The following is a 15779-nucleotide window of genomic DNA, read 5'->3' as shown; positions in this document are numbered from 1 at the left end:
TTCCGATTGACTTCCACGGTAAAAACCCGAGGAATCGAATAAAAACTGTTTTAGAATGTTTGAAGGAACAAATCCCGGTAGAATGTCATCTTTCAACCATTTTCCATCGATTCTACCATGTTACACATGCTAGTTGTGTCGCGTTTTTGAGTTAGTGATAAAATAGGTTTTTTTCACGTTCATTTTCACCCGAATTGAAAACCGGGCTTAGGAGAACATGAATGTTCCGACTGTGTTAACATCGCAAGGCATGTCGATGACCAACTGCATGCAGCAGGTGCAAGCTATCAAGCATTTACTTGATGTTAACATCAGCTGAGGTTCAGGGTGGAATTTTCAGGGTCAGTTGATTGTTAATCGGAACAACAATATTGCACATCGAGTTATCACAGCATGTGCTGAAGCTGGAAATGGCTTAACGCTTTAAAGTTTTAGAATTTAAATTTAAAATTTCAGAACAATCGAAAAATATACTTTTTTTATTTCTAATTAGCTGCAGCCAGAAGTTGAAAAGTAATTCAGGTGCCTGGTAATTGTATACTTTAAATTGATTATAAAAACAAAATTAATGAAACCAAAAATGTTTCAAAAACAATTTTCTAATATTCGTTTTTCTACATTGCAGGATTGTTGAATGTTGATGCGTTTGGTATACCTGAGATCAACAGAAAATACAACAACAGCAGATTAATACAAGGATATTATTGATACAACAGCCACTGAGAAATAGCAGAAGTGAGTTTGAAGTTCGGAAACAGATTCGTTCGTTCAGCTGTTGTGGATGCTCGTATCCTTGCAGCAACTGGTGTGAGATCGCTACATATATACTACGTAGTTGGCTGAGAGAGAAGGTCATCGGAAGCCTGCGGAGCCGGCGTACATACACCAAATCCTCCTCCGTATCTTCTGAGTGTGCAGTGTGGTGTGAAGAGGGCCGGAACGGAACCAAGTCGCGCTGGAAAGGACACGAGAATTTGTGGTGTGCAGAGCGAGTGCGATTTTGATTTGATTTGAGTTGCCTTTTTTTTTATATGCGAGAGGGTGTATGATTTTTGAAGCGAGAAGTGTTCTTGAGGTGTTTCCGTTTGCAAGAGCTTTTGGGACGACAGTGTTCCAGTGAGCAGAAATACGACAACCGAACGAGTGTTATTCGGGATAGAGAAGAAAGAAGTGCGAGGCTCTGTAACAGCGCGTGGCTAACGGACATTTTAAATGTAAGGGCCCAATCGTAAACCATCAACCAAACAACGTCTGCGTGAATGCGAAGCGTGCGAGAGTTGATTAAGTGGATAATCAGAACGAATGCGACAAGTCAAAAGAAATTGAAAAAAGTGCGGAATTAATAGTAATTGTGTTTGTAATTTTTCTATATATCGCTAACTGCTGAACGTGTAGTTAACAAGGCTCAGCTGGCATCAACTGCAGGAAAGGAAAAAAATGTCTATCGCAGTGATCCAACTGGAGGAGGCCAACAAATTGTTGGATTTCTCCCAGAAGCTCGACATAGCCCTGCTGGATAATGTGGTGGAGTGTTTATACAACAGTACGGGAGAGCAACTGCGTGTGGCCCAAAACATCTTAACCACCTTAAAGGAACATCCGGATGCGTGGACCAGAGTAGACAGTATCCTCGAATTTTCACAAAACCAGCAAACCAAATTCTATGCTTTGCAAATCTTGGAAGAAGTCATCAAGACTCGCTGGAAAATTCTGCCACGCAATCAATGCGAAGGTATCAAGAAGTATGTCGTGGGTCTGATTATTAAGACCTCACAGGAACCAGCAGTTATGGAGGCCAACAAGGTCTATTTAAACAAGTTGAACATTATATTGGTTCAGATTTTGAAACGTGAATGGCCCAATAATTGGGAAACCTTCATTGGCGACATCGTTGGAGCGTCAAAAACCAACGAAACCCTTTGCCATAACAATATGGTTATTTTGCAACTTCTCAGTGAAGAAGTATTCGATTTTTGCGCTGGACAGATAACACAAACCAAAGCAAAGCACCTTAAGGATACCATGTGCGCGGAGTTTTCCCAGGTGTTTTCACTTTGTCAGTTTGTCCTTGAAAATTCTTTAAATGCTCCACTAATTTCTGCAACATTGGAAACATTACTGAAATTCCTTAACTGGATTCCACTCGGTTATATCTTCGAGACAAAGCTTATCGATATGTTGGTTTGCCGTTTCCTTACTATTCCTATGTTCCGAAACATTACGCTGAAATGCTTGTCAGAGATAGCTGGTTTGCAACTGTCCAACTATGGACACATTTTCGTATCTATGTTCAAGCAGACGATGGAGCAGTTTGATGTCATGATCCCGGCACGAACCGACTTGAACCAGATCTATATGAATGGTTCCGATGATGAGCAATGCTTTGTTCAGAATCTGGCCATGTTCTTATGTACCTTCTTGCGAGTGCACTCGGCTCTGGTCGAGAAGCGCGAAACGATGGACACCGTTCTTAAGGCGCTCGGGTACCTGGTGATGATCTCAGAGGTAGAAGATGTTGAAATTTTCAAAATCTGTCTCGAGTACTGGAGCAGCCTCGCCTCGGAACTGTACAAGGAATCATACAACTCGAGCCAACGTCGTACTTTCTACGCAAAAATTCTGTCCAAGGTGCGCTACATCATGATCTCACGGATGGCCAAACCAGAAGAGGTGCTCGTCGTCGAGAACGAAAACGGCGAGGTGGTACGCGAATTCATGAAAGACACCAATAGTATTAATCTATACAAAAACATGCGCGAAACACTCGTCTATCTGACCCATCTGGATTACGCTGACACTGAGCGTATCATGACAGAGAAACTCTGCCACCAGGTCAATGGGACAGAGTTTTCGTGGAAGAATTTGAACACCCTTTGCTGGGCCATCGGTTCCATATCCGGTGCCTTCTTCGAGGACGACGAAAAGCGGTTTTTGGTCACAGTGATCAAAGAGCTGCTCGGACTTTGTGAACACAAGAAGGGTAAGTATTTTTTCTCAATGGTGTCCACCAAATTATGTTCTTTTCTGAAAAAAAAACTTATTCGTTAATTTGTCCAGTCTTCAAACGTTTTAATTTAATTGCATTCTGAAAGACATCCAACGTTAAAACAACAAATGGAAAACTCTTATTCAGTATAGAACAACGATTGCTGTATCTGCAATAACCTGATATTTAGAAATTTTTATGGTTCAGTTGATTATGTACTTAAATTCATTTAAAAAACAAACCACCTTTATTCTAGTATAATGATGTTATCGTTTAACAACATTTTACACCTTTTAGGCAAGGATAACAAGGCAATCATCGCATCGAATATCATGTACGTGGTTGGTCAGTATCCCCGGTTCTTGCGCGCTCACTGGAAGTTCTTGAAAACGGTGGTGAACAAGCTGTTTGAGTTCATGCACGAAACTCACGACGGCGTCCAGGACATGGCCTGTGACACGTTCATTAAGATCGCTCTTAAGTGTCGGCGTCATTTCGTGCAGCTGCAGCCGAACGAGTCGTGTACCTTCATCGAAGAAATTCTAGTCACGATGAGCACGATTATCTGCGATCTTCAACCGCAGCAGGTTCGTATGAATTACATTTTTGAGATTCGACTTAGGTTGACCTCGTTTTTTTGGTTTTATGATAGGTACACACCTTTTACGAAGCTGTTGGCTATATGATTTCTGCCCAAGTTGATCAGGTTCAGCAAAATATTTTGATTGAAAAGTATATGATGTTGCCGAATCAGGTAAGTCTTCGGATAACAACGATCGAGAATTGATTGCTGATTATATTTGGTTCCGAAAATTTTTAGGTTTGGGACGAGATTATTTCTCAAGCAACCAAGAATGTGGACATTCTGAAAGATATGGCAGCAGTGAAGCAACTCGGCAGCATACTGAAAACGAACGTCCGTGCCTGTAAAGCACTCGGTCACGCGTACGTAACCCAGCTGGGTCGAATATACTTGGATATGCTGAATGTTTATAAAATAATGTCGGAAAATATTACACAAGCTATTTCGCTGAATGGACCTTCCATTAACAACCAACCATTGATCAAGGCTATGCATGTCGTGAAGAAGGAAACCCTGACTCTGATTTCGGAGTGGGTGTCCAAATCGAGCGATTCTCAAATGGTTATGGAGAACTTCATACCTCCGCTGTTGGAAACTGTCCTGTCCGACTATCAGGTTTGTTACAACCTCATTGTTTTTGATAAGGTACCTATTTCATCTTAAATTTCTTTTTCACATCTTCCAGCGTACCAAGGTTCCTACTGCTCGTGAGCCGTTGGTCCTTAGCACGATGGCTTCAATCGTAAACAAACTGCAGGCGGTGATAACTCCCGAAATTCCCAAGATTTTTGACGCCGTGTTCGATAGCACCTTGGATATGATCAACAAGAATTTCGAAGACTATCCTCAACATCGAACAAACTTTTACGAGCTCCTGCAGGCCGCTAACACACATTGCTTCAAAGCGTTCCTAACGATCCCTCCGAACCAGTTTAAACTGGTGTTCGATTCCATTGTGTGGGCGTTCAAACATACGATGCGCAACGTTGCTGATACGGGATTGAATATCCTGATGCAGGTAAGTGATCAGTACGGCTATGAGCAGATGGCATTACATGTTGTTTTCGGAATACAGTTTTCCATTGCCTTTGAAACGGTACGAGTGGATTTGAATGAAGTTTTGTCGAGTGATGTGCAATTATCCATTTTTTGTTTCAGTCAGCAACGATGGAAGTTGCGTGGTCACTAGTTGCGCCCCTTTACTTAGCGTTGTTAGCAATTGTGGCCACCGCTCTTCTGGTCAACTCGAACTTACGAGCGTATTCTTCCTCCGTGCCCTTTCGTTTACCTGGTGGCTAAAAGTGTATGTGCGACGGATGCGTGTTTTGTACGTGTTTGATTTACATGTCATACGTTGAAGCAAATGTGTTTCTGTGTGTGAAATGGATGGTATATTTTGGATTTGGGTGAGCTTTTTGTTATGTCAGCTGGAGATTTATGATAATGTTACTAACAGAATGTTGAGTTTAAAAATTGTTAAATATTATAGACGGTTGAGTGATGGTTTTCTGCAAATCTTCGATTTTAATACTTTTATATATTAGTTTCAAGTGATTTCTAATAGAAATAGACCTCGTTCGATTTTGGCAACACGCTCGAACGTTTTTTGTTGCTAAATTCGAATATTCCCAAAATTGAACGGTTTTTCTCAAGTTTTTTTTTTCACTTATTTGGCCACAAAAAATCTTATTATCATTAACGTTGTTTTTTATTTAATTTCCGACCATTTTTAGTCATTAATTTTTTATCATATTTTTTATGCATTTAGCATTTTTCTTGTTTTGTTTATGTTTGTTTTTTTTTGTTGTTGCCATTTTTAGCTTTTGTTTTTTTTAAGTTCATGAATTTTTTATCTGTTTGTCCTTTTTGAGTATTTAATACACTTATTCCAATTGTTGTTCTTTTTGGTGTTTTTATCACCCACCATTTAATTTAGGAAACGTAAAAACTTATTCATAATGTTTGTCTAAATTATATTCATCCTGTTAAAGCGAAACTATGAGATAATGTTGTTTTAAAAACCGTAATATAATATCAAATTTAAGCGAGTTTTCGTTTTAAATTTTTTTTTTATTATTTATGACAAATTTTGTTTGTTAGTTTAAATCTTACCTTTTTTAAGAGTTCAACAAAGCTTATCTAAAACCATCACTCAAAATTGTCATTTCTATCGTGTCGACTCTACCGCAATATTCTCAACTGCTCTGAACTTTGGAATGTTGGCTTCTTTTCTCCATGAACTTGGAGTAAACATACCGTTACTGACGTTCATCAAAATAATAACTTCCTTCATCCTATCCCATCGTCTCCAGATGCTGCAAAACTTGGAGCAACATCCTCAAGCAGCACAGAGTTTCTACCAGACATACTTCTCCGACATCCTGATGCAGATTTTCTCGGTGGTCACGGACACCTCACACACAGCTAGCCTTCAGAACCATGCAACGATCTTGGCGTACATGTTTTCGCTAGTGGAAGCCGGACGGATCACCGTGAGCCTGGGTCCATCGCCGGATAATGTACTCAACGTTCAGGAGTATGTGGCCACGCTGCTAAAATCGGCTTTCAGTCATCTGACGGACAACCAGATCAAGATTTTTGTCACCGGCCTGTTCAATCTGGACCAGGACGTACACGCATTTAAGGAGCATTTACGAGACTTTTTAATTCAGATCAAGGTGAGTTTGGGGGGGAGGATATAAAACGAGAGTTGATGTTATAATATAATTATTTTTAATTTTTCTTTAAATGCAGGAGGTGTCGGGTGAAGACGATTCGGATCTCTATCTGGAGGAGCGCGAGAATGAGCTGAAAAAGGCACAGGAGGAAAAGCGAAGACATTTGATGACGGTGCCTGGTATGATGAATCCCCATGAACTGCCAGAAGAAATGCAGGACGAGTAAGCTTTTCTTAAGCTTAGTTAGGCAGGCGGATGTGTACAGCTTCCGGTCAGATTGGAAATTGGATTGTTGTGATGTACTAATCAATGATAATGGAGCACTGATTATAATGTTCGATTCGAATAAGTGCGGAGAGAGCAATCTTTGTAAATTGGCGGGTTAGTGCGTGTTGAATGCAGAAGAGGAGTAATTTGAATTCTATGTTTCTCGGTTCTTTCTTCGGAAAGAAGTTTTTTTTTTATTTTCAAGCAATAAAATGGAATAAGTTCAAAATAAACTAGTAGTTCCATCAGATAAATGGTGTAGCATGCAAGTAGCGCTATACAGTCACGTTCGCAACCATTATTCACGTAATAGAGAGCAGTACACATTCAGAGGTTTTATCGTTCAATAACATTAACTGAGCCAAAAAGCATAAACAGCAAATCACCCGAAAACTCAAAGGTTAATAGATATATGAAAAACAAAAGCCAGCGAATCCCAGTAATAGCAATTCAGAAATGAGATACAACAGTTCCGTCAAAAAGTTCGATAGTTTGCGTAGATTGTTGCGAGACAAAAGTATATTACAAAAACGCCGAAATAGTAGTAGAAAGCAGTTTGTGTGAGGTTGATTTTTTCTTTTAAACAACTTAAAACAGGAAGATTATAATTTTAAATCCTTATTAACGGCTAACCTATAAAACGCGAGCAATTCAAACTCTTATCGATTGTTTGCCAGTATGTATGCAGAGTTCGGTTTATTTTGTTTTATTTAAAGTTTTGCAAATCAAATTTATACATTTTATACACTTTAAAAGCGTGATAAAAGATTTTGTTCAGCTAAATACAGTGGTCTGATGTGATTTGTTCAAGATGGCAGCGAGTGTTAGGAAAGGATCTTTTCCTAACATGGCAGCGAGTGTTGGAACCGTTCCGTATGTGTTGAGCAAATTCGATGGAATAAAGTAATATGATCTAAGTGGGTAAAACATTCGGTATGGAACGAAAACGAAAAAGAGCGCGAAACGGTTCATGCAAATGGAAGAAAGTCATAGCGGGACTTTATGCTGAACGTATAGACATAGTGTTTATTATAAAGTAGAAACCCCGTAATGGGACAGTAACATTTGAACAACGGCATGAAAATTGATTAAATGCAAAACAAAAAATGGCAGAGTTAAGCACTAATAATTTATAAGAAGTAAGAATTTTGAATATTAGTAGCGAATACATCGTGAATAAGCGTGTTATAGAGCAAGTTGAGTAACAAACAGAAGAAGCAAAATGCTTGAATAAACATTATCCTGGTAAAAACGACAACAAGGAACCGAAGTAACAAAAAACTGTATGCGTGTTTGAATGTTTGTGTGCAAATCTTACAGAAAATGAGGCGAGAACTTTATTTACGAATAAAGTAAAACAGAACACTCAGTACTCTTATAATTTCTCGCGACAAAATCATTTAGAGCAAAGATACAAAAATGAGGAAGAAAACAAATCGTATATGTTGAAATTCAATCGCGTGGCAGCACGACGACTTGTAGATCGTTTTGTTTGGACTAAGAAATTAAATTACAAAAAAAAACCTGCAAATCGAAAAAAAATGAATAAAACCAGAATCATTTATTATCTCATGTAGGTCGTAATATGTTGTTTTCTTGTTTTTTTTTTGTTGGTTATTGATGACATGATTGGAGTAAAACCTTGAGATGCCAAGTTGGGCCATAGCCTTTTTTGCCTTTCTTTCAGAAAGGTATAGTTATCGGTCGATTTGGGAGATCATTAATTATGGGTCTTAGATATACCTTTATAGGTACCTATCGAATCAGCTCGACGAGTTCTGATGATGTCTGTGTATTTGTGTGTATTGGTGTGATTTTTTGTAAACTTTTTTTGTACGTTTTTAATCATAGGTTTATCTATTAAGGCGTTTTATTACTTACGGTCCTACGCCGTTTGGCATAAAAGTTGTTTGGCATAATGGCTGTTTGACATAATGTCCGTTTGGCATAAAAATATAAAAAACTCATAAGGTAACATAAAATGTTGCTAAAAATTAAAATACACTGGTTTTTTTTTTCAATTTACCGAGTTTCCAAATGTATTCAAATCCTAGTAAGGCCCGTGTCTCTAAATAGGTTTACCCAAAGTTAGGGACAATCTCCAAAACTAGGGACAATCCCTCCCCAAATTTCTTATTGATGCGTGCCTAAATGAAATGTTGATGGCAGTTGGAGCTTTTGTCTCCCTCCCTAGCCTAAATTCTCCTATGGTGGAAAGAGAAGCATATTGTTTGCCAGATTTGACAGCTCATTTGAAAGCTCCACAGAGCCTTCAACTGTCATACAGACATCAAAGGTCTACATCTAGGGACTTTGTCTATTGATGAATGGAATAATTACACTTAAATTATGATTTTAAAAATCATTCATTATATTATAGTGTTTTAAAACTTCTATGAGTATAAAAACAAGTTCATTTCATTTTTAAAAAATATTCTGATATTATGAAACTCTAAATTATCTTGAAAAGTGTGTATAGTATTACGTATGAAATTTTAAAGACGAATGCATCCATACGTATACCTACATGAATAATGAGTTTTGTGAAAAAGCGGTCTTACTTTACTGAGAATATGAAAATATTTTTTTCGAGGCAAAAAAAAACGCAATGATTATACACTACGTCAAAAATCTGAAAAATAAGGCTTTTTTAACTTTCCATATTTTTCAGATTCAAGTTGGTCTTGTTCGTACCTTAATACACTGAAAGTCATTTTTTTAATTGAACATGATCTTGAAGTTATAAATATTATTTCCATAAAAAAAAAGTTAACTTGTTAGCTTTATGCGAAATTTAGAACAGTTTTAATTAATTGTTGGAAATTTGTTACTTTATCAAACGAAGGGTTAAAAAGGATTTGAACAAAGAAATCAGTTAAAAATTAATATTTCAACCATTCTTTATCTATTCCATCAGTTTTCTAACAAAGAAAAATAGTATTGTCGATTTTTTGGCGAATTAGATATTTCCATTATCCCGTTCACAAGAACTGTGGACCTTGCAGCGGGGTAAGTGAAGACACCAGCAGTTACGTGATAACTTTACTCGCTTTGAACCTATCAAGCTCACCTCATCAGCATTTGTAAACAACATGTTCTACATCATATTGAACCTAATTTTATCAAAATTGATCCAATGCTGATTTTTTTTTTTCAAATGTTTTTTTTAAGTTGAACTATACGAAAAACCGTCCCCACTTACCCCGGTGTACCTTAAATGAATTTCTCAACACGTAAATTTACCAAAACCTACTCAGCAGGGCTCTTTTTTATTGAATCGTCTTCATTGATGATCAACAATCATTCTAAAACAATAGTGTATTTAAGTTATTATTTACATTAACCAAGTTCGTTCAGAATAGCTTCCGTGGGCTGTTAGTACTTGCTGCCGGCAGCACACTGGTCACATTGATTAGCAGATTATCTTCGATCGCTTTGATGCTGCCAACGCCGTTTACATCGAGTAAAACGTTCGGGACCAAATAATCGTCGCCCTTTGGTTCTTGTTTCAAAAGTGTTTTTTGATCGCTCATTGCCACACCAGATAACTCGTCCTTTGCTTTATCTTCAGAGAAAACCCAATGACTTTTGTTAAGTAGAAACAGTGCCATTAGAATCGGTAAATGAAGCAGTGAAAATCGAAACAGTTTCCGGGAGCTTTTGCTGTCGGCTTTCTGATGAAAATCCCACGCTAGATATGCAAAATAAGCGTTCAGTGGGAGCGACTCAAGAGCAAACCAATTGTTCGTTACGCCGAGCACAGGCGCGAGTAGCGAGAGACCCGTAATATAACCGGTGTGGCGGAGTGAGACTAAGGTACACAATTTGGGATGTGAATTTGCCATCATTTTGTATCCAGCTTTAAGATATTCCGGTCGTATATTCCAGGACAGAGCGTTGAAATGGGGAAACTGCCAACAATACAATAAACCTGCCAAAATCCAAGCTCCAATCCCAATGTCTCCAGTACAGGCAGCCCAGCCCATCAACGGAGGAATGGCTCCAACCAAGGAGCCTACCCAAGTATTTAGGATGCTGTACCGCTTCATCGGCGTGTAGATACTGGTATAGAGTATAAGATTGGCTGCTCCCAGAAGGGCTGTTAATTCGTTCACCCCGAAATACAGCATGCTGACGCCAAGGGAACTTGCCCCCATGGCGAACCCAACAGCATGGAGTCGGCTGCAAAAGAAAGTCTATACCAACAAATACACAGAAAGGAGACAGGCTACCTACCTCAGATGGCCTTGAACAAGAACGCGGTTCCGGGTGCGTGGCATCTGTGCGTCGAAGGACGTTTCGATTACCTGGTTGATGCTGTTTGCCGCTCCCGATACGAGAGTGGTGCCTACCGAACACAGCAGGAATGTTGACAACTCAAATGGGGCCGGTGCCATCGCGTAACCGGCCATAGTTGTCATCACCACCAATGCTGAAATATAGTTAAAAAATTTCACTAAGCATGTATTCGATTTTGGTTAGTTCAAAATTTTGAAAGAGTAGAATTTTTAAGTAAACTTCATAGCAATTTTATAGAAAAACAAAAACTCACATGTAAGTCGAATTTTCGACAGCATCAGATAGTGATACAGGAGACGGCTTAAACCAGGCAAAGAAGTTATCGATGGAACAGCCGATGGAGAACTTTTTTTGACATTATTTCCAGGTGACGACAAAGTCACGGTTCCCAAGGTATTACTGGTGAGCTTTACGGATTCTTTGATTTCCTTAACTATGGCTTTGGGATCTAACGCTGGCAAAGGCACGGGCAAAGGCACGGCCAACGGGACAGCCTGGGCAGGTTTCTCCGCCGAATCATTATCCTTGCCGGTTTTCGAAACTGTTGAGCTGATTTGATTAACAGGCGCTTTGTTTACGTACTAAAACATAAGATTTGTTACAAAAATAATGTCAATGCTTTTTTGCAGTTTGGTTGTGTAACCAGTCAAACAAAACTTACCAATCGAAGGTGGCCTTGAGGACAACTGTGCGGTTGATAAGCGGTTAGGCGACGTGCAAATTGATACCACCCACTACTGTTGGCTGCTATCCGGTGCATCTCGGCGATTCGAGGGCTAGATACCGCTAAAGCAGGTCATTCTGGCAAACTTGATATCCTGATGTTCAGCTGCCCACAACAGCTCAGAAAATGTTTTGAAATCGATTTCAGTCCGGCACCTGAAGAAAATATCGTGCGGTGAGGGTGCTTCTTCTTCTTTCAAATGTGACGTTTGTTTAGTACACATTCAAAATCATGCATTAATTTTTTACTAATTTTTACCCACATACTGGGTTGCCAGGTTCCCAGATGTCTGTTAAACACACCTTCGACCCTTCGTCTAGATCAAGGTATTTAAAATACCTTAGGTTCTCTGACTTTACAGTAATACCGTATTTTTTCACCTGGAGCCAAACCAGGGGCAACCTAGGTTCGCTCGAAAAACGGACGGAGTCACCCTGAGAAGAGAGTCAGTTTTGGGAGAAGTTCACCAATACTCTCGATGTTGTTGTCAAAACAATAAACAGCTGTTTGTGGCTGAAAGCAAAACAGCTGAAATAATGAACGGTGTTACAATTATTGACTGGGTCACAAAAAACCCAAAGTCTAAAATCACATAAAATTTAGACGTACACGCCGACCGGTCTACCACATATCAAGTGACATTTGACCAAACAGAAAAAGTGGGAAAAAAGCTTCACACGTTTTCCCGACGCGTCTTTCCAAAAGTTTGTAAAACGCTAATTAAGAAATTGTGGTCCGCAGCAAACAACCCGTCAACACTCCGAGATTCGGGTAAGTGAATGTCTGATGACATTTTCCTACTAAAACAACAATTCCGTCATTCAGACCCGGAAGACGGGTAACGGCCAGCAAAGATTTCGTTTGCAGAATGCTAACTGCAATTACCCTTCGTTTTTTTACACAGGAATTCCGGATAGTGCCAGGGGAAAGGAACCCCTTTGCGTCCGAATCGACCCAGCGAAGATCCGACGAGATCCAGCACGAAGAGGCCTTCTGAAAAGAGGTAGGCAATCATAATTTTGTGGTTAGGAATAAAAAACTAATGATGGTCATGTTGCAGGGCTTTTTTGTGGTGTGGCATTTTCCACACACACGTGGAATCGTCGCCGCGTTGGATCATCGCTTGCAGGAGACTACCGGTGTTGGATCGCTTCAAGGGTGCTTACTGCCGAAGAGAAGTCAATTCCGGCCAGCACTTGAGGGAGCTGTTCACCTCGAAGTGAACTGTGGTGACCCTCAGTGCGCAGCGACCAACACCACCGGAGCGGATTGCAAATTATTTCAGGCACTCTTGCCTACTGTACTTTATTCCCCGGCCACTAGCGCCGTAGGGGAAGTTACCCCGGAGAACAAAACCGGGTCAGCGGTTATTTGTATTCCGGCCACGAGCGCCGAAGGGAATTTGAGTGCCGTTGTTTAAGCGCCGATTAAGGTGCTGTTTTTTTATTTCGGCCACCAGCGCCAAGAGGGACGTTGCTCGTGTTCCGACCCCGAGCAATGTCCATAAGTGGATGTCGGGTTTGTGAGTGCTGATTGAGTGGCCATTTGTTCATCCGGCCCCCAGCGCCAAAAGGACCTTGCTCGTGATCCGGCCCCGAGCAAAGGCCAGTGTTTGATGCCGGGAATTGTCGCCCAATAAGGCGTTTCAAGCTAGTGTTCCAGCCTCGAGCGCTGAAGGGATTCTTGCGTCGTTTTCTTGCCGAGAAGAGGAGCGTGATGTTCCGAGCGTGAACATATCACCAGAAACATCAAGGTAAGCTTAAGGTTTATGGTTTTTATTCATTAATGGTTTGATTCGCATCTGACGCACTCTTTCCATTTCGTGCACAGATTGCAGAGCAGCAAGATTGCTGCAATTTAAAAATTCCGGCAAGAGATCTGCCACATTGGCGCCCGAATAAAATAGAACTTTTGTAAAATACTACAAAAATAAAATTTAAAATGGACATAATTGATTTGAATGATGAGGAAATTGATTACGAGCTTCAGCTCAGAAACAAATTTGACCTTGGTTTTAGCAATCGCAGAACTAAACTTAGTGCGTTGCGATCATTAATCACGGAGGAGAAAAAAGCAAACACTTTTGCTAAGTCCTCAGATCACGTGATGAATATTGAAGATAATCTCAACATATGTTTAACAAACTTAGAAGCGATGAAATTAAATACACGTAAAGCTGTCATTGATAACGATTCGAATTCGAAAAAGCAATTGCTTTCGCGTCTTGAGCATTACCGCAATAGATTGGATTTAATTCCTAAGGATCAACCGCGTAGTGAGTTACTAGTGCAACTTACAAGTGAAGTGAAACAGTTACATACAACATTGACATCGAATGAAGATACTGGTGGTGTAGACAACACTCAGCTTGAGGCAGCAGCAAATTTGACGATTTCGGACAGTATGCCGAGAACATCCAGCCCTTTTAGAGGTTTCGGTGAAGAGGATTTGAGGAACGATCGAAGCACCAGGGGTGCAACTGTACCATCGACAGATCCGGTCAATTTAAGTCGTCGGATGGAAACTATGCAGAGAACTGGAGCAATCCCCAAATCCAACACCAACGCAGATGCGAGACGTGACATCGATTCCAACAAAAGGAATCAAACGGAGCTGTTGGAAGAGATCTTGGAAAGACTGAGGCAGTTACCCATTGCGCAGCCACAACAAGTAATCCAAAATCATCAGACACTTCATCAAAACACTTATGCAGCTCTGCAGCAAGTAGAGATGCATCAGGCGCCGCCGTTACCAGATCGAGGCAATTCTCAGAGGCATCGAGGTTTACATCGGGAGAATCAGAACAATGAAATGTCGCAGGAGCTCCGAGATGAAGCATTGCTTTCGATTCTCAGGGAACAGAATAGGCATCAAAGAGGACCAAGAGGAAAACCAATTCACGCCTGGCCTTTTAAGTATGACGGAAAAGGTAGTCCTTTGGATCTGATTATTTTCATTAAGAAGGTAGAGAAATTTGCAATGACTGATGACATGAATGGTGACGAGTTGATGTCACAAATAAAATTTCTGCTAGTTGGCAAAGCTTTAGACTGGTTTTGCTTGTCATGCAACGCATATATTTCCTGGGACGAATTCAAAACAAAAATTAAACAACAATTCATTCCACGAGACTTTGCACAGTTGATAAGAAAACAAGTATATTGCAGAGTACAAAAGCCGAATGAATCTTTTGAAACTTTCAATTGGGAAATGACTTTAATGTTTGGTGCAGCTGATCCTCCATTTTCGGAGATGGACCAATTCCACATCATTAGGACGAACTTGAATCAACACTTCAGGCTAGTAACTATCGCCGCTCAAGTTTCATCACTGGCTAGCTTAATCAAAGTATGTGAAGAGGTGGATGAAGCGAATATCAATAGTGGTAGTTTCGCAGCAAATTCAAATCGACCACAAGAATTAGGACGAGCAAACGTTTACAGACAGCTTAGACCACAGATGCAGAGGGACAATAGGCCAACAGTTCAACACGGAATAAACGCAATTGAAAGTGAGAACACACAACAATGGAATTCGTCGTTGATGCAGCATAACATGCTAGACTCATCACAACAGTACGACAGCAATATACCTCTAGATCCATCGATACACAACTATCAATCCACAAGGGAAAGACAGACCGAAGTATCCGAATTTGGAAATGAACTGAATGGTGCAGGTTGCAACGCAGTTCAAGTGGACAATAAAGGGCAAAACTTCAGAATGATGAATCGCCCAACACCAATCAACCCGACCACGACATTGAGATGCTGGCAATGCGGCAGAGATGATCATTTCTTCCTCACGTGCCCATTTCCGAAAACACACCTGTTTTGCTATCGTTGCGGGAAGCAAGGTTACACGGTACGGAACTGTACTGATTGTATCCAAATGGCCAGAGATCTCATGCAAAGCCATCCGGGAAACGCCCGAGGCGGCAACTGCTAGAGGGTCCAATTTTGCTGCCGAAAACCAAACTCGACCCCACCAAATGTACAGTTAAAAACTTCGGCCAGTCAAACATAGCAGTACACAACATCACCACAATTGATAACAGGCCGTATCTTGACGTGACATGCAGAGGAATCCCGATGAAAGGCATGCTGGACACAGGAGCAATGTGTTCACTCCTAGGAGGTAGTAAAACCAAAATTGCGGAAACTCTTAAACTACAGAAAATTCCAGGACGAGGATCAATATTCACAGCCGATAACACAAAACACAACATATCACACTACGTCA

General features: G+C 40.3%; 3 protein-coding genes across 6 annotated transcripts; 2 read left to right on the top strand and 1 right to left on the bottom strand.

Moving 5' to 3' along the window:
* Window positions 1-625: 625 nt before the first annotated feature.
* On the top strand, window positions 626-8098 carry LOC129743677 (exportin-1). 3 transcript variants are annotated; one of them, XM_055735766.1, is made up of 8 exons: window positions 626-735; window positions 1396-2980; window positions 3284-3573; window positions 3639-3740; window positions 3807-4184; window positions 4255-4587; window positions 5882-6247; window positions 6324-8098. In XM_055735766.1, exons 2-8 carry the CDS (start codon window positions 1438-1440, stop codon window positions 6471-6473), a joined length of 3162 nt encoding a protein of 1053 aa, XP_055591741.1. In that variant the 5' UTR covers window positions 626-735; window positions 1396-1437; the 3' UTR covers window positions 6474-8098. The 3 variants fall into 3 exon arrangements, with proteins under 3 accessions (XP_055591741.1, XP_055591740.1, XP_055591739.1); XM_055735765.1 differs by having other exon boundaries at window positions 626-1214; XM_055735764.1 differs by having other exon boundaries at window positions 626-2980.
* Window positions 8099-9764: 1666 nt separating this feature from the next.
* On the bottom strand, window positions 9765-11745 carry LOC129746245 (protoheme IX farnesyltransferase, mitochondrial). Its single transcript, XM_055739813.1, has 4 exons — window positions 11475-11745; window positions 11067-11394; window positions 10751-10946; window positions 9765-10696 (listed from the first exon to the last, which is right to left on the bottom strand). The coding sequence occupies exons 1-4, from the start codon at window positions 11571-11573 to the stop codon at window positions 9868-9870; spliced, it is 1452 nt and encodes a 483-aa protein (XP_055595788.1). The 5' UTR covers window positions 11574-11745; the 3' UTR covers window positions 9765-9867.
* A 455-nt stretch (window positions 11746-12200) lies between these two features.
* LOC129746038 (uncharacterized) lies at window positions 12201-15485 on the top strand. Of its 2 annotated transcripts, XM_055739460.1 has the most exons (4): window positions 12201-12308; window positions 12442-12540; window positions 12598-13290; window positions 13368-15485. In XM_055739460.1, exon 4 carries the CDS (start codon window positions 13479-13481, stop codon window positions 15483-15485), a length of 2007 nt encoding a protein of 668 aa, XP_055595435.1. In that variant the 5' UTR covers window positions 12201-12308; window positions 12442-12540; window positions 12598-13290; window positions 13368-13478. The 2 variants fall into 2 exon arrangements, with proteins under 2 accessions (XP_055595435.1, XP_055595436.1); XM_055739461.1 differs by having other exon boundaries at window positions 12256-12540.
* The last annotated feature ends 294 nt before the right edge of the window (window positions 15486-15779 follow it).

This window comes from Uranotaenia lowii, chromosome 2 (genome assembly GCF_029784155.1).
Source record: "Uranotaenia lowii strain MFRU-FL chromosome 2, ASM2978415v1, whole genome shotgun sequence".
Lineage (NCBI taxonomy): Eukaryota > Metazoa > Arthropoda > Insecta > Diptera > Culicidae > Uranotaenia > Uranotaenia lowii.
This window is presented reverse-complemented; position numbering and strand designations above follow the sequence as displayed.

What these genes read in the sequence shown, in the direction of transcription:
- LOC129743677 (XM_055735766.1), top strand. Translation starts at nt 1,438, where the DNA reads ATGTCTATCGCAGTGATCCAACTGGAGGAGGCCAACAAATTGTTGGAT. An exon ending in ACTTTGTGAACACAAGAAGG is followed by an intron (nt 2,981 to 3,283) that starts GTAAGTATTTTT and finishes TACACCTTTTAG; the next exon opens with GCAAGGATAACAAGGCAATC. An exon ending in ACTTTTTAATTCAGATCAAG is followed by an intron (nt 6,248 to 6,323) that starts GTGAGTTTGGGG and finishes CTTTAAATGCAG; the next exon opens with GAGGTGTCGGGTGAAGACGA.
- LOC129746245 (XM_055739813.1), bottom strand. Translation starts at nt 11,573, where the DNA reads ATGCACCGGATAGCAGCCAACAGTAGTGGGTGGTATCAATTTGCACGT. An exon ending in GTCGAAAATTCGACTTACAT is followed by an intron (nt 10,947 to 11,066) that starts GTGAGTTTTTGT and finishes ACTATATTTCAG; the next exon opens with CATTGGTGGTGATGACAACT. An exon ending in CTTGTTCAAGGCCATCTGAG is followed by an intron (nt 10,697 to 10,750) that starts GTAGGTAGCCTG and finishes TTTCTTTTGCAG; the next exon opens with CCGACTCCATGCTGTTGGGT.
- LOC129746038 (XM_055739460.1), top strand. Translation starts at nt 13,479, where the DNA reads ATGGACATAATTGATTTGAATGATGAGGAAATTGATTACGAGCTTCAG.